The following is a 25,279-nucleotide window of genomic DNA, read 5'->3' on the forward strand; positions in this document are numbered from 1 at the left end:
ATGGTTGTGACTTCACATTTTTCCCCCAGTACATGGTGCAGATTTCTGAGCTGGAGGAGCTGAATGTACTGTTTTGGATGTTCTTTAATTGCATGAGCTCCCTTGTTGTTAGTCAGAGACACACCTATAGTAAAGTGTACTGAGTCAGGTAAGAACTAGAACCCGCAGGCTCAAACGTCACACAAGTTTCATAGTCACTGGAAACCGGGTTTAGTTCCAGCATGCCCTTTCAAGGAGACAGGAAAAAGTCTCTTTTAAACTTTTGGGAAGGCCAGGGCAAAATTACTGGTCTTGTGATCCAGTTAAAGGCAACAGGTATTCTTTGGGCTCTTGTGGCACAGATCTCAAAGCACTTAATAGACCTTAATTATAATTGACCATGTTCTTGAATTCTTTTTTAAGTGAGTAAATCGAGAGGCTTTAGTGATAATCATGAAATCAGCAGAAAGGAGACTGTGGGTTGTTTGGAGTAAGATCTGGGAGCCAGGGAGTGCTGGGCATAATTCCTGTTTTGTCCCTTACCAGCTGTATGACCTTAGGCAAGTTACTTGTCCTCTCAGAACCTGGGTCCACATTTGTAAAATGGGTGATGATAGTAGTGTCTATTTCTTATAAACTCATGGTGGAATGTCTAAGACCATAAGAGATGATAGCTGTCAGTGCATTATTAACAAAAATGGCTTGTTTGCGCTAATTTTCAGGCAGGGTATGTTTTCTTGTTATGTGATCTCTTGGAAGGTTATTAGAAATCTAGTTTTTTGAATGTGAGGTTGTAGTTCATAGACAAAAGAGGGCCTCAGCCTTTTAATCGACTTTCTGTGTAAACTTGAAAACCCCAGGTTAACAGATTTGTTCCACTGTGAATCTTAGCTCATACTTGCTCAACTGGATCAGCCAGTTGGTATAATTAAATAGGGTTTAGCCAAACACCCTTGAGGTTACCAAAAAATAAGGACCAGATTCCTGCCCTCAAGGAGTTTATGGCTTAGTTATGTGGAGGGGGGAGAAATCCTCGGCCGGGGAAGTTTACTTTGGACAGGGCGAAACTCGAGTTGAGGGGTCTTGAAGGCAGATTCATAGGTAAAGTCTGGAGTTGGAGTTTGGAAATTGTTGATGAGAGCTTTTGTGGGGTGGAGGCAGGATGGCAGGAAACGTAAGCAAAGGCACCAAGGCCTCTGTGCTCGGGAAGTGAGGAAAGTAGGGGCAGCTGGTAGTGGGTGGTTAGGGTGTGGCCAGATGGTAGCGGGAGGAGCGTGGCACAGTGAGCCAGGGCATTGGGCTTGAAGCCCTCCCCATGTCAGGGAATGTCTGAACCTCGATTTCTTTGTCTCTAATATAGAGATGCCTACTCACATTTATCTCATCTATCTTACATCAGATCTGCTGAGATATATTTGAATAAAAGTATATGTGAAAGACTTTGTAATTATAGAATGTCCTACAAATGTGAGTTGTTTATGTACTACTCAGGTTTGCTGCCTCCCTTGCCAAGAAAAATATTGGGATGCATGAGTAGTATCTACCTAGAATTGTGTTCATCCTATTTATTGAATGCCAAGGATATGCCAGCTACTATTCTAGGTGTTGTATTCAGGGAACAAGAGAAGAGTCCCTGCACCCATGGGGTTAATAGCATTCTAGGGAAGGAAAGATGGGCAGTTGAATATCATAATCTCAGGTACTGATGAAGGATGTAGGGTGAATGTAGGGAATGCTTGAGGGAGATCTTTTAGCTAGGATGATCGAGGAAGGGCTACTCTGAGGAGGGGACAGTTGAGTTAGCCCTGATGCATATGAAGGCTGCAACCTGCAAAGACAGGAGGCAAGGGAGTTCTGAGCCAAAGGAAGCAATGCACAGACTGAAAGGGAAACGAGGTCAGTGTGGCAGGAGTGCACAGCTGAGGGGATGCAGCTGGAGAGGCCAGTCAGGGGCACTGCACCAAGGGCCTTGCAGAGAATGGCGGGAATTCAAATCTCTTTCTAGTGGCTGTGGGAACCCACTGGAGGGCTGTGAGCGGAGGAGTGATGTGCTGTGACTGAAGAAGTAGAAAGAACAGCAGTTCCTCCATGGAGGATGGGCTGGGGTGGGACAAGAGTAGAAGCTGGCAGACCAGTTAGGATGATACTGCAGCTGTCCAGGTGCAACCTAATGGCAGCTCAGACCTTCCTTATAGCAAAGGAGCCACGGAAAAGTGGTCAGATTTGGGGTTGAATGTGGAGGTAGAGCCCATAGAACTTCCTGTTGCATTGGATGTGTGGTGTGAGCCCTGGGGTAGATGGTGTACATTTATCAAGATAGTGAAGGCTTCTGGGGAGCCTGGCTGGGGGAAAGCCCAGTTCTGTTTGAACATATTCAGTGTGAGATGCTAAGTGGAGACATCTAGGAGGCAGTTGGTGTCTGAGTATATGTAGGTCAGGGGAGATGTCTGGGCTGAAAAAAGATGCTTTGAGAGTTATCGGTGAATGGGTGGTGTCTCCAGCCACAGGATGGGAGCGTCATTAGAGACCAGGAAAGGGTCTAAGATCTGATGGAAGAGGAACAGCTGGCAAGGGTAAATCTGGCAAGTGTCAACTGATTTGTACATCAACCTTGCTGTCCTTCCTGCACCTGTCCTGCCTAGTTCCTGATTGAATTGGATTATAGGGTCAAAATTGAGCTAGATGTGGCAAGTCAGAGACTCTTGGATCCCTCTTCTCTTAAATAATGGAAATGAGCCCACAGTTTAAATTTCTTCTTATGGGGCAAGATAGGAATGATCATAGTGGACAGTTTCTAATCTTGAACTTATAAGTAAGGGGCCACTTTCAGTTAGTGAGGGGGAGACAAGGTTAGAGAGAGCTGTCTCTGCAGCACCCTCCTCATGTTGTCATTCGAAGCTCTGACGATGAAGAGGGGCCCCTGCTGCTCATTCTCATGACTGACTTTAACCAAGTTGGTGACTGGCCCACTACGTTTCACATTTTACCTCAAGCTGGACACTTCCACCGTATGCTGGGAGCTGCAGCAAAGTCCTGATGGTCTGAAGGGCCGAAGGAGGGGTAGTGTTGCTGTTCGGTGTCTACTTTTATGATTCAAATGCTGTCTTCAATCAGTGACAGCTATTGAAAGAGAGGATGGGTTAGGTGGAGAAATAATCTTCCTGTGTATGTTCCTTGCTGGTCTTGGTCTCCTGCTTGTTGCTGGCCTTCATCAATGCCTTGAATCTAGAAAGTGCAAGAGACCCGTACAAAAAGTGGAAATGGATACATCAAGTCAGAATGATGTTGGCATGAGTTGTATTCCTCAGGAAACTGAATCAGATCAGTAAAGCTTCACCAAGAAGATTACCCAGGAAACAGGCATGGAAGAGATCAGCGGGATCTGATGAGTAAACGTTCGTTTGTGCAGCAATTTAGTCTTTTCTTAACCTTCCCTAATCTTCTTTAGCCTGATGGGAATTAGTGCAGAGAAGCCATATCACCCAGAGCAACTACTACTTAATATGTGGACTGAGCAATCCGAGTCTGTGGCGGCAATATTGCTGAATTTCATTATTTTTAAAGTAACAGATTTGGGGGTTTTTTAACCATTAAAAAAAATTCATATTTTTGAAATCACAGTACTTAAAGATATGTATGTTATCTTGTCTATTGTCTTTTCCTCCTTCCATTTTTACCTTGTAATTTTATGTATTAAGATCGTTAAGGAATTTTACATTCTGGTGATTGCTCCAGGGAGGAATTTCAGGCATTGTAATGAAACATGGTTTTGGAATTTGATTCAGAAAGAAGTGGAATGCAGTCAGCTTCTTTGTCCAGCTTCCCTCAACCTTCCAGTTCTTTCAAGGTAGTTAATTGCTTTGACTATCGGAGGTCTTAGACACAGGCTGCACAGTTGATCATGTGACCTGTAGCAGGTCCTTTTTGAAACTTTATCCCTATTTCTGTAAAATTGGAAGCTCAAGTGAAATCAAGCTGGGCTCCTTGAGCTCTCCCAGGGAATAGGAACTGGTGGAAGTTAAATGGGCAGCAAATCTGCCCAAAGGGATGCTGGGCCCAGTTACAGCACACACAGCAGCACAGGAGGTGGCAAGGGCCAGGCTTCGCTGATGGAGATGATGCTCAAGTGAGATTAGGGAGGAGCTGGGGGCTGGGCAGGTGCTCTTGGGAGAGTGGACAGCATTTGCAGTCTGGTGGTGGTGGAGAGGACACAGATGTTTGGTTGAAGTCTAGCGGGGGAGCAGAGAGGGGAAGTTAGGGTAGGGCTGAAGTTACATTGTCACGGGACCAGCTCCAGATGGTGACCTCATCAGTAGGAATAGGGTGATTCTCCTGTACTTACTCATCTGTATGTGGAGAATCCAAAATAGGTCGAGTAAATACATTCAGACACATTAGGGCTATTAGTTCTGCATGTATAAAACTAGAAACAAAGTTCAAGTTCTATTTGACAAGTTGAAGTTTCTTAAGCTTGTTCTCAAAAACTCATCTAATAGGCTCATTTTGGTGTTTGTTTTAGCTGGTGAGTTACAGGTGAGGGCATCGGCATTGCTTAGAGATGCCAGCCTCTTCTTTGGGTTTCCAAATGTGGCATGAGCATTTGAGGCAAACTACTGTAGGGAGAGATGTTATTAAGCATTCCATCTTGAGACCTGTTTCCTTTGTATCTCTTACGAATGTGTTAATCAGTAGGAATTGCTAGAAATTAGAACTACTGGCTCCTTTGACAAGTTCAGTCATGTAGGGCAGAGCAGTCATTCAGCAAGGAGCTCAGAAAAACTTTGCTGAATGAATGAATGGAGGATTGAAAGTTTGTTGGCATATATATATGTCACTTTTACTCACAGATTTGCAGGTAAAACTTTTTGTTTAAAACAGTGCTACATTAATTATAATCTAACTTTTACGTAAACATTTTTTAAAAATCAGTACAAATGGAATGCAAAAAATTTTTCTTAAAGAACAAACTGGAGCCTTCAAAGGAGCGTGTGGCTTGCTGATATTGCACTGAGGGATAAGGGGCAGAGCGTTGGTGGGGTGGGAGATCCTCCCCATTTTCCTCTGCCTTTAGGTGGTCTGCTTTTAGAAACAGTTGAAGGTTTAAGGTTTCTCAAAGTTTTAAATCTGCTGCATTGAAATTATTAAAAGGAACTTTTGTCTTTTAATTGTGTAAATTACTTGGTTCGTTCACTAAAAATACTGGTTTGAGTGCCTTTAAGTGCTAGGCCCTGAGCTGGCTGCCAGGGGGTGTAACAGTGAACTGAACAGATGTGTCCCCCATGGGGCTGACTGTGTCCCCCATGGGGCTGACTTCCTGAGAGGGAGAAGGACAGTAAGCATGTCACCTCCCACACAGTGCTGTAATCACTAACTGTTGTGGCCCTTGCTATGAAGGAAAGGTAAGTGAGAAACTGTAACAGGGGACCTGCCCTAGCCTGGAAGGTGCATGGTGGCAAGGTTTCTAAGCAGAGACCTGAAGGGTGAGTAGGTGGATTCCAGGGTGAGAGAAGAACCTTTGCAAACAGCCAGAGCCAGGAGAGAGCTGGTGATGGGAGGAGTCTGAAAGAAGCCCAGTGTAGTCAGAAGGTAAAGGAGAGAGTTAGCCCATAGTGTGCCCTTCAGAAATGCTTCACCTAAAATAGTTTTACTGAGACCATCACCAAAACTCGAGTTCTTGGTATCTGAGCACAACTTAATGTGAATAAGAAAGAGACTGTTCAGATTTCCCACTATGGTAGGCAGAGTGATGCCTGCAGAGTTGTTTATGTCCTAAACCCACCAGACCCGTGAATGTGTTAGGTAAAATGGCAAAGGGGAATTAAGGTTGCCGAAGGAATTACGATTGTCAATCAGCTAACCTTAAAATTAGAGAAATTAGCCTGGATTACCCAGGTGAGCCCAGTGCAATCACAGGGATCCTTACAGTGTGCAAGAGAGATTTGAAGATTGAAGGGAACACAAGTCGAGGAAATAGGCAGCTTGAGAAGCTGGAAAGGGTAGAGAAACAGATTCTCCCCTAGAACCTTCAGAAAAGAACGCAGCCCTGCCAACACCTTGGTTTTAGCCCAGTGAGATCCGTATTGGACTTCTGACCTAAGGGAACTGTAAGATGATAAGCATGTGGTTTAAGCCACTAAGTTTGTGGTAATCTGTTACAGCAGCAATAGAAAACTCACGCACCTGCCCAACTCAAGGTCTCATTGCATAGGTGCCAGCAAGTAACTTAGTACTAACAGCCTCTGGTACTTCTTTGCTGCTCACAGAGGAGTGGAGAGTGGTTCTTGCAAAGCATACCCTCAAGGTAGCTGAGCCATGATCATCCTTCATAAATACACGTGCAGGCCTGCTATGTACCAGAGCCTGCTCTCAGAGCTTGGGATATGTCCACGGGGAAAAGCAGCTAGATGCATGCCCTCGCTGAGTTCCAGTCTAGATGCCTCACAGCCCTGAGCCCTCAGAGGGCCAGCGAGGGGGATTTCATGTCCATACACTGTACCTGACAGCGGGGCACCTAAAGCAGTCGTGAATAGCAGTGCCTCTTCCCTGACGAAGAAGTCAGTTCCTGTCTTAACTGTTTGTAGGACTAGAGGTTTATCCAACATTATTTATACTTAAATAGTTTCCTTTTAGGTTGTTTTCAAATGATTCTTCAGGACTGACAAAATAGGACAAACTAAAATACAACAATATTTGCTAAAGAATAGCTCACTACTGCTGGATATAACTGAGTTCTCAGATGTGTTTTTAGATCTCCAAATGATCAGTCACCAAAATAAGGAAAATAATCATTTCATAACTTTTAAGACACATATTGAGGGTACTTAAAGTTCATGGAAAGATTCATATTATCTTTTAGTTCTGTTTTTTCACGAACTTTTAAAAAGTGCCCTGTGTAAATTGTGGCTAGAAAGCCTAAAGTGGGCTTAGTCTGATGATGGATTGATCCCCCCCAGTTCCAGGGAGAGAGAAGTGGGGCCCCTTCTGCTCTGAGAGGAGTGTACACAGAGGCAGAGGCATAGGGCTTAGATAAAAGCATGAGCAAGATTTAATGCCTCCTCCGCTTCCCTTCACCAGGTGAGCGAGCAGGAGAGGATGATTCTCAGCTAATTGGCGGGGGCGGGGAGTAAAGGGCAAAACTCAGCAGTCTAGGCAGGCTACCAGGTTTGGTGATGGCTGCCGGGGGTGGTGGAGGGGTGAGGACCTTCCCTATTAACACTGGTCCTTGGAGAGCACGCACTTCCCCACCAGCCAGAAGGACGGTACTTCTGTCCAGGGACACCTGGAGAGGCAACCTGGGGGGAGAGAGGGGTCCTGTAAAGCCAGTGGAGCTTTGGTGGCCAGACATGCTGCCCTCAGGTAGCCTGATCACATGGAGATTGACCCCAGGGCTTCCCAGGCTGAAACAACTCACTGGTATCTGTGAAACCACAGCGAACTGCAAGCACACAATGGAGATTTCAAGCTGCCACATCTTCACATTCAAACTGCCAGCTTTCTGAATGAGGCTGGGGTGACCTTATCATTTGTATTCTAAACTCTGGGACATTTTTGAGTGAAAGGGGATGGGGTGAATGTTAAGTTCTCAGGCACCAGGTGTAACCCAGGGCTGTCCTGGGGAAACCTGGAATGCATGGTCAGCCTAGCTAAGGCCTGAAAGTGTTAAGCATTTCATGGGAGAGTGATGACCAAGAATGGCTCAGTACAATGTGGCCTTTAGGTGGAAGGGCCTAGGCCCCCAGAAACAGAGATTGTCCCACGTGCCCTTCCTAACATTCCTGTCTACAGCATAGGGAGCCATCTGATATAGGGGTCTGGAAAAGGGGTTTTCTTTATATCCCTGAATATAAAGCAAGATTTATTTTTTATCTCCAAATTATTCCATCTTTATATTTGAGCCCTTACAAAATAGTTTTTATGAGAGTTGCCCTCTTGATTAGTTCATTTTGAATGACAAAATTCTCTTTGTAATAAACGCGTTAGCCTAGAAGGACCTAAATCAGTTTTCATTGTGGATGAAAATTTTAAATTTTAAGTTTGATTTTAAAATATTTGAAATAAAAATACATTTAAATTGATGGACTTACAGAAGAATTTAAATTGATCTAAAGAAATTTAGCTCACATTCAGTCCTAATTCCTCAATATTTGACATCATAATTAGAAGTCTTGGGTGTTATAAACGTTAAAATGTCCTGGAAATGTTCTGGAAAACTATGTTAGTCATTGCTTCCTTAAGTTATGTTAAAGAAGCACATGGAATTGGAATAAAAACTGTTTCATGAAATATGAATAAAGCTTTCTTAAATGAATGTTTAGTATATTGATTTTTAATGTCTGACTATTTCATCTACATTCATGAAAGTTTATGCAAGTTGGCCAAAATCCTTTTTTGGAATCCCTCCTCCCCACCCCCCATTATATTCATTTATTTAGGCTTACATGGTGTGTAAGAGGTTGTGGTAGTCATGATAAGAGAGATGATATGGTAACAGTTGGGGGAAGGATATTCACCTTCAAACTGTGGGGAAACTAGGCTGGGATGAATACCAGTTTTTCAAGAAATGATTCGATTTTCCAAGGGCAGAGTAGGTTTAAGGGTTTGCTACCAGGCTCCTCAAGACTATATAATAATTGAGAGATTACTAAAAGGCAGAAACCAGAAAGCAGATGGGATCTGGCTTATGACCCTAACAGGGGACCCTAGCGCTGCAGTCTGGAGTCCATCATGTGGGGACTGGGGAGAAAGGGGAGGTGGTCTGCTCTGTGATGACCACCACCACCCCCGCCCACACATATAAGGAATCATCAGGTAAGGCAGGGACTGGGAATGCGAAGTAGGTGTGGAAGTGAAGAACAGCTATACAGAGGACCACAAACGCCAGAGGACACCATAACTCCCCACCTCTGTATGGAGCATAGGCTGCCGGCATTTAACACCTTGGCAAAAAAAAAAAAAAAAAAAAAAAGCCCATAGCACTTTGGGTGAGGGGTATAGGCAAGGACAAGTCATGATACCAAAGAGCAAACCAAAACCTCCCCCAAAACAGCCCGCTAGGCCTTCTAGCATGAATGCTGGCACCCCCAAAATCAAACAGTCCTCATTCTGGCATCCGAAGAGTGGTTTGCAGTCTGACAACTAGCGCTTTTACCCACTCAGCCCAAAGGGAATCCCTGGAGTCAGCAGGCCCCACACAGGACTCCCTTCCAGAATTCCTGCTCAGGGTGTGACTGAACCAGAAATGGACCTTTTCATACAACCGCAAAACAAAGGAGCAAGGATTATCAGGCACATGATGAGTTAGCAGCATAGAAGGCAATGGCCGAAGTAAACTAGAAGAAACAGATAATTTAGAAACATAAGGAAAACTTTAGGAAAACTTGTAGGTGCAAAATGCTCAGAGGAGCCAGAAGAAACCCATAATTTAGGATCATAAAGAGAACTTTAGGAAAACTTATAGGTGCAAAATGCTCAGAATTTTGAGGACATCTTGAATCCACAAAATAAGAATAGGATCTGTTATGTAAAAGGCTCAATCTGAACAAAGAAAGAGCTTTTGGTAATTAAATAGGACTGCTGAAATTGAAAATTGCAGTAGAAATACTAGAAAATAAAGTTGAAAAATCTCAGAACCACAGGAGGAGGAAAATGAGAGAAAACATAGATTAATCCAGGAGGCCCAACACCTGACTAGTTAACAGAGACTCCAGGAAGAGTGTAGAGAAAATGTAACAAGTGAAATGATCATTGCACGATAAGAGGAGTTTCCTGGAAGTTAATATCCTAAGAGTGAACGAGGCCACACAGAGCATGGTATGGGAGTAAAGGTTCACACACAAACTGACCGTCATGCTGTTCAGAATGCTTGGGGTAAAGTGGAGAGCTTAAAAGTTGCCCTCAAAGGAATGAGAATCAAACTTACATCAGAATTTTTATTGGCAACACTGGATACTAGAATAAATTAAAGCAGTACCATAAAGATTCTGAAGAAAATGTTTTTCAGTCTAGAGTTCTATACCCAAACTATATCAATCAAGGGTGAGAGCAGAATAAAAGCATTTTTGTATATGCAGAGACTTAGTTTACCTATTATATACTGTGAGGACAATATTTAAGAAAATAATTCAAGTAAGAGGAAAACACGGGATCACCCCAGGATAGCAGGGAAGGGGAGTCCTAGCACGACCTTCTACAGCAGGCCTAGAATAGCAACAGTTCTATGTCATAGCAGGATGTCCAAGGCTCTAAACAGGGAGTCTGAGCAAAAATGAGATCCAGATTTAATAAGAGGCGTGACTGGGAGCTTAGAGAAGATTGAGGTTCAAATAGGCAAATGACCTAAGAAAAAAGAAAAGCAATGAGAAATGCCAAGAAAGTAAAAGTCATGCTCCAAATGTGAAGTGCACCAGGCAATCAATAGAATATAAGAAGAAAAGTAATGCTGTTCGATCTTGATGTCAGGAACAGTTTCCTTTGAGGCCACGGACTTCTGATACTGGTCCCAGATAGAAAGGATAAATTAAATACAGTTGGGTTCAGTAATTAATAATATTTACTTGGCTTTGTAAAAGAATAGATGACTGAATTGTGGTTACAAGACAAGATGTGAGTGGTAATAGCTCTGATACAATGTGAAAGCATAGCTGATACATGGTAGGACTTGAAGAAACCAAGAGGAAAGTTTGGGGGAGAGCATCAAAGTGCTGATAGTTTTGTCTCACCAACTGGGGAATCAAGCTTTTTGTCAAAAGTTAATGAAGGGAAAATAGAGGTTTAAATTCTTAAAAAAGAGTAGCAAATAGAAGAACTAAATATAGTTATTAAAAACAGGATGGAAAGTGGCAAGCAGTTTACGTTCTCTTTTTATATTGTGGGGCCAACATTTATTGCCTAAAGATGATAAATCAAGAAGTAAATATTTAATACTCTAGAGTTTTAGAGAAGCTATTCCAAAATTTAAAAAAAAAAAACAGGGTTGCCCAGGCAGTGGGGGTTGGGATGAATTTGGAATCTGTTGCTTTCCACCATAAATTATTTTTGATTTCTTATCATTTGTAGTTATTACTTTAACAAAAACAAAAATTAAGTATTGAGTTTGAAGATGAGTTAAACGTCGGGGTGACACAATTGCCAGGTAATACTATCTTCTAATTTTTTACATCTTAATTTGGACAAACTAAGGCTGTGTTTTAAATTAAGCAATAACAGTGTCCTCATTCTAGTGAAGCAATATTTCATGTTTCCTGGGACAAAATTGAATAGCTAGAGGCAGACTCTTTAATCCTTGAGGAAATGAATTATTGCCAAAGACAATGAAGCAAAGCAGCTATTGTCCTTAGAGCTCTGAAAGTGCCCCAGTGTTGAGAACTTATGGTTGAAATAGTTATGCAAAAGTATACCAGCTCTCCTAGGAAAAGAACTTGAATATATGAAACAGGAATGTGGCTTACTTGAAGAATTTAGAAATAATCTTAGATGATAGCCTGAGATTGAGTCCAGAATCTTTGTGCCAAGAATTCTGATCTAGGCTCTGAAGGCCTGAATTTCCATCTTATCTTCAGTTGCTGTCATATTTGTGCAGTTAGACTTTTACATTGCACTATATTTACTATTTCAGAGTTTCTTTATAGATGATGTAGTTTTGCAAGTTCTGAGTTTTGTCTTATCCGTTAAACGTGGGTCTCTGATACATTAGAATCCCCAGGCAGTTTTAATTTCAATGCAGTTTTAAAACTCAGTGGAGGTAATTATTCACTGGCTCTGTGGAAAGCAGTTTGGAAAGTAGTTTTTCCTGTTCCTTTTAGTGTGTAAAACCCACTAACCATGGTTCGAACCCAGATTCTTGCCCTTCGTGTGTGTATAGTTTTTCTTCTTTTTGACCTGATATGGGAATAGACTTCTTAGACCCTGTTCTATTAATTTCCACCAATTCTCTACGAAGGCCATAATCTTTGGTCCCTGTCACTCCGATTGTAGAGTTGTTACTATACTGAAGTCATGCATGCTGGGTAGTGGGTAATGAGAGCGCTGCTGCTCAAGAGAATGGACAAAGCGCCTGGGTCCTAGGAGTTGCTGTGGGCATCCCAGTGGTATCAAGAGAGTACCTGGTTCTCACAATCATCAGGGCAGACTGGGGCCCGACTCCTGGCATCAAAGGCATTGGGGGGCTCGGGGAGTGAAGAAAGCTGGGATTTGAGCAGAAACTGAATTTTGGCGTGGGCCGAGGGTTCCCTTAGGTGCAGACTGTCCCTCCTGGGCCTGTATCCACTCTGCTAGCTCAGTGGGTAGCCATGTACTGAATAGTTTGGACCTACACTCAGGTCCTAAACGACTTAGATTAGAAAGTAGATGCGCTGATCCCTTGTGTCATTGTTTTGATACAGCTCTATCTTCACTTATTTATTTGTTCCTGACAGACATAGTCTCCTCGAATGGATTGTGACCACTTGGCGTTTAGGGCGGGTTCTAAGCAGGATTAAGAGCCTTTACTTATTTCTTGACCAGAGAGGGCAGCTTTACCCGGAGGATTACGGCACCTGCCAATTGAGTGTGGCTGGGTTCTGACGTTCTCATCAACGTGCTGCTTTGCTGCCTTACCTTCCTTTTCCGTGACTCGGATCCTGGCGCGGTGGTGGAGACCCGGGCGTAGCTGGAGTAGGGGCGCCCTCTGCCGTCCGCGGTGCCCTTCCTCCTGCGGCCGCCCCGGGTCTGCTCCACCCCACACGGGACAGAGCCCAGCCCACAGCGGGGCAAGGTGACGGCTGACGTTATTCCCCATGGGCACATTTCTCTTATTTTGTGGAGTTCTCATTTTGAATTTGTCTTTTTCCCACCACCACCCTGCTGCGTCTCTGTGGTCTTTCATCTGCAGCAGCCGCCACATGCAGAGGACTTCTACAAGAGCTTGGCATTGACACGTGTGAAAATTTGTCACCAGTGCCCCTATAACCAGCCAGCAAATTCGAGTTAAAGGCCTGCTCTTTGTCCCACGCTTGTTAGCCTCCGAGGGTAAGGGGAACAAGTGGAGGTGGAGGTCCCCAGGAGGAAAGGCTGGAGGAAGCAGGGACGCTCTGCAGGGCTGGCCTGTGAGTGGCACTGTCCACAGCGTCGTGTCCACAGCGTCGTAACCACAGGAATCCCCACGCCCCTCGTCCCCGGAGGCGCATGCTAGACAGCGGTCTGTGGGTGCTCCCTGACCTTTCGCCCCGAGCACAGAGCTCTGCCCACCAGGCACCCCAGTCTGTGCGTCCCCGAGTCCCTTTCCTCCGTCTCTCCTGGCTCCTTCCCTCGCAGCCTTTGCATGAGCCGTGCCTCTGCCTGGCCGCCTCCAGCTCCGGAGTCCTCTCTTGGGGACACCCTTGTTCCCAGGCAGGTGTTGGCGCCCACAGTGCTCTGTCCCATCCTCTCCTTGCCTCTACCCCCCCTGTGATGTAATGGCCTGTTTATGGATCAGTCCCTTTCCCCACGCCAGAGTTTGACGCGTGGAGGCAAGACCTTACTCATCCCAGGAGGCTCTTGGTGAATGCTGAGTGACTAGGCGTGAATGAGGGAGTGGGGTAAACAGGAATTAAGCCCCTTCAGGGGGCTGAGGAGCGGTGGGTGAGAGGAGGAAGTGGTTAGAGAAGACGCACAGTAAGGACGCCGGGACTCCTGCGCTGGCTTTTATAGCCTTCCCTTGGCAGTTAGTTGGTTACCTTTAGGGAAATTGATTGCCTGACCTTTACCCCACCCAGTTCTTCCTTCATCTCCTTTTCTGTATTTAGTCTTCAGTCTGTTAGCTATAGAGCAGTTCTTGTTTCAGTGTTTCATTTGTGTAAGTTTTGCCCTTTCATCTAGGTTGTAAACCCCTTAAAATCCTAGGTTTCATTTCCTAGGAAGCGTTTTATTTCATTTGGTGGCTGGCCAGTACAGGGATCTGAACCCTTGACCGTGGTGTTAAAAGGCTGTGCTCTAACCGACTGAACTAGCTAGCCAGCACCTAGGACACTTTTTAAAGGAATGGAGACAGCATTGCCCCAAGGTAATTTTTGTCCTGGCTGCCAAGTAGCAGTGAGATCTTAGCAGGGAGTCATTAAGCTCCCTCAAGGCCTCTGTTTCCTCATCTGTAGAATTACAGGGCTGGACACTCACGCAGGGACTTCCAGCCCTAATGTCCTGTGATTCTGTGCCTCCGGGCCCACCTCCTTGCTTATCCCTCCCAGTACCTGGCACTGGGTTCCCTCCCCAGTGTCTGCCAAGTAGTTGAACTTGTTCACCTCACAGTTCAGGCCAGTTCACCTCTCAGCATTGGAGCTCCTGGGATCAGGGACAACTTTACTGGAATAAACATGGGGTGGACCTACAGAGACCCCTGCGCTTCTCAGCCTTGCCTCTGTCCTCTACCAAGAAGTTCCAGGCATCAAGGACAATGGTCTGGTCCCTTTAAGTCTCTGTTTCAGTTCTGTGTCTTGGTGTATGCTGTCTGGTTCCTTCAGATGCAGGGTGGATTTGGAGGTAGAGATTGACTGCCGGGGATCTGCCAGGACAGTGCTGGGACCATGTGTTCCCACTGGAGTCACCCTCATTCTCTCTACCACCTCTCCCTGGGCAGAGTCTGGCTCCCTCCCTGTTTTTTTTGTGTGTGTTTTTTTGGCAGCTGACCAGTACAGATATTGAACCCTGGCCCTTGGTGTTATCAGCACCACTCTCTAACCAACTGAGCTAACCGGCCAGCCTTCCCCTCCCTGTTTTCCAAGTGCATTTGCTTCCTGTGGCACTGGCTGCACTGTATTGCTTTTTAAAAAAATACATTGAATCCTTTATTGGGATTGCAGCTGGGACAGAGGTGGTAGGGACTCTGGTTTGGATTTGTTTGGTGGTTTTGCTTTTGCATCTGAGATTTGTAGGTTTCTTGAAGGCCAGGAGTGGCCTGTTTTCTGTTGTGGGAGTTTGTTCTTTGTGTGTGTTCGTGTTCCCAGCCCTCTTCCCCAGCTGCAGCCTTGTTTCCAAAACATTCAGCTCTTTGTGTTTCTGTCCAGGCACGTGTGTGTCTGCACGCGCTTTCTCTTTCTTTCTTGTCCTAGTGGTTCCACTAGTCAGCCAGACCCCAAAAGTTGTAAACCCCATGGTGAGTGAAGAGTGTTAGCAAAAGGAACCCAGCAGAGAGGTAGTGGATCTCGAAGTATCCCTCTGGCTGTGAGATAGTGAAGTTTCAGGACTTGTGGGTTTGCATTGGGACCCCCATCTAGGAGATAGCAAGAACGCTTGGGTGAGAGGGAAGAAGGAACATTACAGTGCCTTTCATGTAAGTGCAACTACTCAGTCATCCCTGAATCCTTTGTGGGAGACTGACTAGATGACAGTGGAGGAGGCTGGCCAAGATGACAAGAGTGTCAAGAAGTCAGAATTGACCCAGAAGGACAAGCGTCAGTTGTACACCTTAAATATATATGAATTCTCTTTGGAAAGAGGCCAAGGCTGCAAAAGATTAATTCGGTCTAGTTGTATCTTAGGCAAAGGTTAATTCTAAATCAGTATATAAATTGAAGATCTAGGATATGGTCAAAATTATGCTTGATAAATACTTCAGGAAGGCACAGTGTTAGAAATTGACACATTATTGGTTATTAAATTTAGTGGGACCATTTTTCCCTTCCAGTGTTGGAAGCATTTGTTGTTTTGTCTGTGATGTCTTTGGCTTAGTTTTAGTGGTCATGTTCTATAAAAAGTTCATTTTTAAACACCAGAATCATATCCAGAGAGAGTTGCCGATATTGTGAGTGACAGGTGTATTCTCCCCTTATTGCAGTATTCCCTCTTCTTTTACCTCATTTGTGTAGTTGTATTTGTGTGTGTTGTATGAGCCAGTCACAGACATTGTTCTCTCTCACTACCTGAGCTGCTGATGAATTAGTGGACTCCTTGACAGAGAATAATCCTGATACCATTTGGTTCTGAGTTACTGATTGACTGGCAGCTGGCCAGTACAGGGATCAAACCCTGGACCTTGGTATTATCAGCACCATACTCTAACCAACTGATCTAACCACTAACCCCCAGTTCTGAGTAATTTAAATGTTAAGTGTGTGTTAAATTCAAATATCCAAATTCTGTTTCATCAACAGGTTGCTTGTGGGGGCGCCTCGGGCCAAAGCCCTCCCGCTGCAGAGGGCCAACAGGACAGGAGGCCTGTACAGCTGCGACATCACCTCCCGGGGGCCTTGCACACGGATTGAATTTGATAATGATGGTGCGTTCTTCTGCCTTCACTAGGTTCCCTTGGCTAGCTCCCCTGTACCCTACTTGCCCTTTCCATGAGGAAGGAAAGGGGATACAAGCATTTATTCTTGCAGAGAGAACCTCTTTTATTTGTTTGTTTATTTATTTATTTATTATTTATTTATTTATTTTTAAAGATGACCTGTAAGGAGATCTCAGCCCTTGAGTGGGTGTTGTCAGCACCATGCTCTCCCAAGTGAGCTAACCAGCCATCCCTATATAGGGATCCAAACCTGTGGCCTTGGTATTATCAGCACCGCACTCTCCCAAGTGAGCCACAGGCCGGCCCCTTATTTTTTTAATTATATGTATATATATATTATGCATATATATATATAGCAATGCAAACAATTATTGAGCCTCATCTTCTGGACAGGAATGTCAAGTTAGTCTCTCTTCATAAAAAGCAATTGAAATTTGATGCCACTCTATATTTGACTCTTTTGCCAGCACCAAGTCTGCCTCCTCTGAATCTAACCATTTCATGAGAAACATCAATTCTCCCCTGCTGTCTGTGACACCAATTATTCTTTCTGCATCAAGGCCTCTGGCAAACCCTCTTTGTTTGACAGCAGCAAAACTTTTCTTCTTTGATTTGCTATCATATTCACTGTCAGATAAAGATTTGCTTTTTGTACCATCTTTTTCTTTACCAGCTTTTTGAGAATTAAGAAATGCTTTGATTCACTCTGGGCAATCTCAATTTTCTTCAGGTTCCCAAGTATTGTCAGCATCTGTAAATCCCTTCCACTTTAGGAAATACTCTACTTTTCCATTCACTGCACGTCAGTCCAGTACTTTTTCCACCACAAATTCTTCAGGCCTCTTCAACATTTTTTACTTTTTCCATTCTGTTTCTTTCCCATTTTTTGCAATGTAGTTTTATTGGAGGCTGTTTTTTATTGGAGACTTGAAGAGCTGTTATTCACCACCTCTGAGCTACTTTGGGTCATGGGTCTCAAAGAAGACTCTTTTAATTGTATCAGTCTTGACTGGATTTTATTTGCCCTGAAAATATTTACTTTCTAAATCACACTGGGATGCAGTGTTTTGCTGCTCCTCCTAACTCTGGTTTCTAAACTAATATGGTGAATCAATGTTGCCACCTAGTGATATATTAAGGTTCTACATGAGGTTGTTGAAACTGCATTCATGGCCATGAAGGAAATTGAATGTGTATATCTTGTATTCAGCAGCCAAAAAAGTTCTCCCTTGCTGTTAAAATATTTGGGAGAAAGACTGTTTTTAAATATAAGACCTCTCTGAAATGAGAACTGTGAAAATTTGCCCTACTGTCTCAGAGACTTGTTTTGTGAAGATGCTGGGAATCTGGAGATGTAATGTAGGCAGTGTTAACATCCAGTTTGCGTGGTTTCCTGTAGGTTCAGCAGAGCAATTAGTGTACTGAGAAGCTCCAGCCCCACCCAGCCTGACGTGGGTGGTCTAAGTAGATCTGCAGATTCATGTTTATGTTCTTTTCTTGCTTCTTCATCTTTTAGAAATAACATGTGATTTCTTTACTGATTAGAAAATAATACACGTTAATTGTAGGAAACTTATAAAACACATAGACCTTTAGAGAAAAAAAACAAAAACCCACTGGTAGTCTTAGTATCTAGACATACTCACTTTCTATTTAACACTTTGGTATTTTTATCTTCTGTCTACTTAAAGTTATTTAGGTTTCATATTTTTGTAATGATTCAAGATTAAAAATCATGCTTGTCTTCTCATTGAGGAAGACAAAAATTTAGATATAGGGTCTTACAGTGGGTTTAAATTGATACTGAAATGAGTACATGGTGGTATTTGTGGTTTGTCTTTTTTGTTTCTAGCTAAAAATGAATATATCACTTCTTTTTGGCATTAATAAAAGATATAATTTTTAGCTACAAGATCCTAAAGTAAATCTGAGGCCTTATCTTCCCATCTCCAGTAAGGGAAAGGGTCGGTTCATGCTTTACGTAACAAATTTGGGAGGACATAGAGCAGTACCCGCCTTTTGTTTGGATGGTAATTGGACTTTGGAAAATAGATTTTACATTGTCGTTTTAAGGGCTACCCCTTAGTCTTACAGTTCTCAAATATGTTTCTGTATTCAGGACCCTGCGTGTCAAGAGAGGGCAAAGGGGATTGTTAGGCAAAATAGGCCACTATGGGGAGCTGTGTATTTTATGTATAGAATTTTGTGAAAGATAACTTAACAATAACTACTTCTCCATTTTATTCAGATGAGAAATAATTTTTCTGGATTGAGTAACTGAATTTACTGAGTAGCTAGACTTGGAGTCAAGGCAATTTGGAAACAGTTTCTTGTATCTTTGTTCATCTGTTGGTTCATAGCCTGTGTGTGTAATGTAACCTGTGCTGCCTTCCACAGCCGACCCGACTTCGGAAAGCAAGGAAGATCAGTGGATGGGAGTCACTGTTCAGAGCCAAGGTCCAGGGGGCAAAGTTGTGGTGAGTGTAGAGAAACGTGTTCATTCCACAATGTCGAAGTGCCTTTTACCATATGTGCCAGCACCAGGCTAACAGCAGTGCACCAGACAGACAGCACCCCTGCCTGTGTGGAGGATACATTCTAGCAAACTTACTTCTTTAAAGCAGGACTTGATGTCAAGAAGAAATCAAAGCATTATTTTTCTTGTAATTCCTGATATACTTTGAAATAGTCATACAACTTGTCTTTTGTTAGAATTCTCAGAGTCAAAGAACTTATTAATAAACCTTTATTGAATATTCCTAAAACTCTAGATGGTCTTAAAATGAAAAAGCAAACAAAACAAAAAACTAGACAGGGTTTTCATCCTGGGAACTTTTTGTAGCTTTTACAGATTAGGTATAATAATATCAGGTAATTTAAAACTTTCTTATTTATTCTGAGCTTCTTCAAATAGAAGTGAGTAAAGAAAAGAGGATTTGTTAGATGGATTGTAGTGCCTTTCAGGTTGGAATATAATGATCTTTTTGCCTCTTTCAAACTCCATTTGCTATAACAGAATTTATGCAGAATTTTGAGAGAAGTGAAAATTTTAGTGAACATTGACTTTTGATATTTATGGGAAATTAACTTGGATATTATAAAGTATTTTCAGTCTGTGTTATGTGGAGGGTAGCCATGAATACCTGTAGAAATTATAAAGATTATTTCATCTCTCTGGCACAGAGATGTGTAATTCTCTCTGCCTTTTGAAAATAGTCATATTCAGAGACATACTCTCAGATCTCCTACTGTAAGTTAGGACTGATTACAAGGCAACAGTATAGGCAAAAAGGAAAGTGTCCTTGTTTTAGCTGTGTTTGCTTGTGTTGTGCTTTTTTTCCTATGAAAATATGTCCATGATTTCTCTCCTCCAGAGCATAATCACTTATTTTCACACTAATGTGAAGGTTTATACAGCCACTAAACGCCATTTAAGAAAATGAAGTAAGAAGTTGTTTCCCTTTATTTATGTGACAGGTAAATTTACAGATAAATTGCCTGTGGATACAAATTGGCATTCTGTGTTTGGACTGGAACATTTATTCTCTGACTGAGAGTAAGACAGAAGTCCTAGTTTCTGTATACTTTAGTGCCACTTTGGGGAAAATTTGCTGGTTTGGGATTTAGTCCCAGGATGAGGACATATTTAATCATCCTATTTAAAATTCATCTCTTTATTGACAATTCTATCAATTTGTAATTTTTAAAAAACAAGGTTTATAGACATGAACGGGCTACTTTATTCCATCCATTTGCAGATATGTGCTCATCGATATGAAAAAAGGCAACATGTTAATACAAAGCAGGAATCCCGGGACATCCTTGGGAGGTGTTATGTCCTGAGTCAGCATCTCACAATTGAGGACGAAATGGACGGAGGAGACTGGAGCTTTTGTGATGGCCGGTTGAGAGGCCATGAAAAATTTGGTTCTTGCCAGCAAGGGGTAGCAGCCACTTTTACTAAAGACTTTCATTACATTGTGTTTGGAGCCCCGGGTACTTATAACTGGAAAGGTATGACACCTGTGTTGCTAGAAGTAGAGATTAGAATGTTTACATAATATAACATGCACCAGGATTTAGTACATTTTAAGTTAAAACAAAATGTGTTATAAGGCATTTGAATATTATAAAAAGCAGGGTAGGATATTAAACCTTCTAAATGATGTGATTTTTAAGAACAAATAATGGAAATATGTTAGAGATTCTTTGCCCCTTTATTAGTGCATTATATTAATACAAATAGTTAACTTTTTTCTGTAGGAATATAAACATTAATCGTTTGTGCTATATTATAATTTTCTATTTCAGGAAATTAGAAATTTTCATTTTAAGTTAGTGATCTGAAAACTGAGAAGGATTGAGAGGTGTTGTGTATTAATAACAGTGTATTACTATGGACGTTTCTTTCATTATACATTATCTTTGAAGTCCATATTTGCTAATAAAGTAGTAAAGTTAGGAGGGCAGATAACAAATAGATTGGGGAATTTTGAGATTATAATTTCAAGTAATATGAGGAAAGGTTGTTTTATGGTGTTTAGCTATTATTGTGATGGGTAGGTGAAAGGAGTCACTGGGAGGGAGGAAGGATGAACCTGGTCAGATTCTGTTACACCATTTAACTTCTCTGAAAAAATTAACCAAGTATAGAACACTCTGTATCATAAAAGACAAGTAACCTAACTGTAATCCACAGTGAAGAGAAATGTGTCTGATTTGGAAATGAGTTTGTTTTTGAGAAACATATTAAATCATATAACATTTTCACTAGTCAGGGGAAACTAGGAATATGTTTCCTTTTCCATTCAAAAATTCCTAAGTTTTGATTCCTATCAGAAATGACTCTTGCTCTTCTGGGGACAGAATCAAAAGGCACTCATGGTGGCCCAGCATCTGACATACTGCTGCAGGCTTTCCTACAATATGGCTTCTAACAAAACTAGGCTGTCCGAACCCCTGGTAACAGAAGTGGTTACCTTTATACCAAGAAGGTTGGGAAAGCACCAAAATCTGCATGTGGCATGTACCCAGGCAGTCTTTATGGGGTTGTGCTGTGAGACCAAAGCTTTTATGAGGTTGACTGAAATGAAGAAACCTGGCAGCAGGGCCTGTCGTGTCTCTGTGTGCTAAATGTGTCCATGACAGGAACAAGTGCCGCTTTGCTTATCAAGGAGCAGAAAATTGTGGTGTAAGTGGAGAAGGAACTTTCACAGAAAGCTAAATTAAAAATGAAGCTTTTTTGAGTAATAAAAAAAAAAAAATCAAAGGGCTACAAAAAAAAGATTCTTAAAAACACCTTCCTCTGTATGTTAACCATAGTAACCTTATGAAGTAATTTCTCTTTGCCCCCCACTCCCACCCCTAACAGTCTTTCATATAACAGTATCTGTGAGGTTATTTTGGCCTAACTGCAGTAACATGTTGAGCTTAGAAATGGTTTTATTTTAGTAAGAATAGATGCCACATATAGCAAAACAATACCACAAAAACACCCACCAATTATGTATATTTTAATTCATGGGAAATACATCTTATTGGCTTTGTAAACCCTGATCTAAATGTGTTTAAAAAATCATGTGGTGATTTGGGCCTACTATTTGAAATCTTATATCTTTTTAATTATTAATTGTAGAATTAATTGTAATTATATGAAATCTTTTTTTAGTTATTAATTGTAGAATTAAGAATTTAAAAAAGACGAAGTTTTGGTTAAAGTGATTTAAAGAAAAGACCAATATATTAATTTCACTTTTACACTGCAGGAGAAAAGACAAATTGATTTATTATTACAGAGAACATAAAATATCATATCAAGTTCATGTCATTTAAAAATTTGTATAGATTTTGTTAACTAAGTAAACATTCCATTTTCCATCTGGTTTCATGGCATTTTAAAGATCATGAAAATGCACAGGCATTTTTAAAATTACTAGAACATATTTCTTTCACATAAAAATTTACATGTACATGGTTAACAGCCTTAAAGGTCATCTCTTTCCTCTGTCTTTCCTTCCTCTAAACTTTCCTTCCTGTACTCAGTGATAACATGGGAGATGTTTATTAGGAACCATTTATTTTATTTTGTTTCATCTTCATTTCTTTTTGTTGTTGTTTTTGCCATTCCATTCCTTTAGGGATTGTTCGCGTAGAGCAAAAGAATAACAGTTTTTTTGACATGAACATCTTTGAAGATGGGCCGTATGAAGTTGGTGGAGAGACTGAGCATGATGAAAGTCTAGTTCCTGTTCCTGCTAACAGTTATTTAGGTAGGAACGAGCGTAGGTGGCATGCCTACTTTTGCAGACGCTTTGTGTGTTATGCCCTCTCAGGGTCTGCAGGCCCCTGGACTTCTAGGCCAGGTAGAGCGGGGCCTGTGGCTACACTTGATGGAACTTGATAAGCCTTGAGGATGGGAGGTAACCTGACTGATGCCTGGGATCCTCCCTTTCTGACCTGAGCTCCCTCAAAGGGTGAAGAAACCTATTATCACCTAGAATCATCCATGCTCCCTGCTGCTGGGAATTCTGTCTCCTGAGCTCATGGCAGCCTCTGTAACCTGAAACAGGCCATTCATGCAGCCATGAAGAAAACATGGGTGTTCACAGTAAGCTGAACTGCCTTCTCTAACCATTCAGTTATACTAGAGATACTGTTAAGAGCTACATTTATAAAGTTACTCTGAAGTGGCAGGTCAAGACCTGCAGGTCCTTCCTCCGTGATTGCCATTCTCCAAGAGCTGGCCCCTGCCTCTGAATTGGGTCCCCCATGTCACAGGGCCCCTGCTGGTGGCACAGGGGATTCTGGCTGAGGCTGAGCAGCACTGATAAAGCAGCTTCCGAGGACACCCAGATTGTGTCTAAGTGCCAATTCTTCAGCTCCTAAGGCTTGTTTGCATTACTAATGGGAGTCCTAAATTATTCATGTGCATTATGGTAATTACATAAAGGCTTTTAAAAGCTTTAATTCTTGGTATGAGTTGACATAAAGAATAATTACTGTGCATTTCTTGGAAAAAATGTAGAAAATCTTCTAAACCTAAATAGTAAGCTATTTTTAAAAAATTGATTAGAAAAGTACCCATATGCTGGAGATAATTACTGGAACAATGGAAGGTATAAAAAGGAAAAATCAGATCTAGATATATTAGTAAGCAATGTGCTAGTAAACATACACTAAGAAGTTATTCTAATTGTGTAAATATGTGTGAATAATACTGTTAATTAAAAAAAAACTTTTCAATACATACACCCCCCAAATAAAAACTTGATGTGAAGGTATAGAAGAGGGAAGAAAAAAATTATGCTCATCACTTATTTGTTAAGCACCTATTGTGTGCTGTAAGTCAGTATGTTCAATGCTTTACCTGTCTACAATACTATAAGTATTATTGTCCCTCTTTTTCTGATGAGTAAAACTGTGACTCGGGGGAGATTTATTTCCTAGCCCAAGGTCACACAACTGATAGTCCCCTAGCCAAGGAAAGAAATACAACTCATGAAAATAACAAAGGTGAGGGCAGCTGGATCTGTAAATGGTATGTTAGTGGCCTTGCAGAACGAGAAGGGAGCTCAGGGAAGAATGGTTTGCAGTCTCAAGTATTAAACGTAGGCTTTCAAGGTAAATATTATCAACAAGCCAGTATTGTATTTGAATGTATGTTAATAGACCACCTCTCTAAGTGCATTACTTAGGGATTATTTGTGATGGGAAGTATTTAATTTTAATTGCTCTGGTTAAGAAACCAACACTACAGTCTTTAAGATAGCTGCCCATGGATTTTATACACATAGTTGCTATTAGGACATATAAAAATATGAAGCATTTTTTTGTTAAACACATTTACCACTTTTAGAATTGATTTCTTTGAAAGTGGATGCCTGAGAAAGATATCAAGTTCATATTGTCACATTTTGCTTGCCCATGCTGTGTGTGATTCTGTCATTTCAAAAGATCAGTGGGTTTGGGGAGTGGAATGATCTTCCTGAGGTTCTGGAAGCTGGCAGAGAGAGCAGCTTGCAGGCGCTGGGACGCCCATCATCTCGTGTCATCCTGCGAGAGTGGCAGCGGCCGGCCTGCCTCTTGCCAGGCGTAATGATTTTTTCTTCAATTTCTTCCATCCCGTGTATGTGTACAGGCCTGCTGTTTTTGACCAGCGTTTCCTATACAGATCCCGATCAGTTTGTTTATAAAACACGGCCTCCCATGGAACGGCCTGACATATTCCCTGATGTGATGATGAATAGCTACCTAGGTTTGTGACCTCTGAGGTGACAAATACGTTGTCTTGGTCATGGTCATTAAGATTTTTTTTTTGATCCATACAGAGCATAAACCTTTTTATGTTCTATTTCATTTCAAGTAAAGCACACACACAAAGCATGCCGTGGTTGAGGCTCTGCTGCCAGATGGTTTTCAGAGCTGGGTTCGATGATGTTGCCCTGTTCTAAACTTGTTTCTCATCGTATTTTTCAACTCCCTTCACAATTTGAGAACTGCAGCAGTAGTGGTGAAGCTTTTCATAAATGAAAAGGGTGAGCTTATATTATTCTGCATCTGCCTCACCTTTATAAAGAAAGATTTTCTTAATTTAAGTGGTTTTGGTATGGACATTGATATTTGCTTTCCACCAAATTTCAGTCTTTGTAATCTGACATACTGCCAGATACTTTATAATTGGGTGTTCTAACGTTTTATGCCCTCTGAACAAGTATGTAATTGGTATCAGTGACAACTTACTCACCTCTATTGTTTATGCTAGGTTCTCAAATTCTGTGTATCATCAGTCATGATTTTGTTTGCATGTTTGTGTCTGAGAACTAAGTTGGTCCAAAATAATGAAATGCTATCTATGGTATGTTAATGATGTTAACATTTGTTCTTGCCTGATTACCAAGGAGATTGGTAAATATGGAAGTTATTCATGTAAAAATGCTGGTCATAATATTACAGCAGAACCCTATAAGGTGCACTCAATTATGCTACAAATCAGGTTGTATCCTCTATGTTTATAATATAACATTCACATGATAATTCAGCAAATAGCTTGATCTCCTTTTATCA

The 25,279-nt window shown here is 41.8% G+C and overlaps 1 protein-coding gene and 1 pseudogene across 2 annotated transcripts in view; one reads left to right on the forward strand and one right to left on the reverse strand.

Moving 5' to 3' along the window:
• ITGA6 (integrin subunit alpha 6) overlaps positions 1-25,279 on the forward strand; it is a 75,676-nt gene that overhangs the window by 18,187 nt on the left and 32,210 nt on the right. For both annotated transcript variants that reach the window (XM_063091809.1, XM_063091816.1), the window contains exons 2-5: positions 16,080-16,204; positions 18,614-18,693; positions 19,975-20,230; positions 22,354-22,485. In XM_063091809.1, coding sequence (XP_062947879.1) covers positions 16,080-16,204; positions 18,614-18,693; positions 19,975-20,230; positions 22,354-22,485 — 593 coding nt within the window. The remainder of the gene's footprint in view (positions 1-16,079; positions 16,205-18,613; positions 18,694-19,974; positions 20,231-22,353; positions 22,486-25,279) is intronic.
• On the reverse strand, positions 16,585-17,120 carry LOC134373799 (chromobox protein homolog 3-like; annotated as a pseudogene).

Source organism: Cynocephalus volans, chromosome 1, assembly GCF_027409185.1.
Source record: "Cynocephalus volans isolate mCynVol1 chromosome 1, mCynVol1.pri, whole genome shotgun sequence".
NCBI lineage: Eukaryota > Metazoa > Chordata > Mammalia > Dermoptera > Cynocephalidae > Cynocephalus > Cynocephalus volans.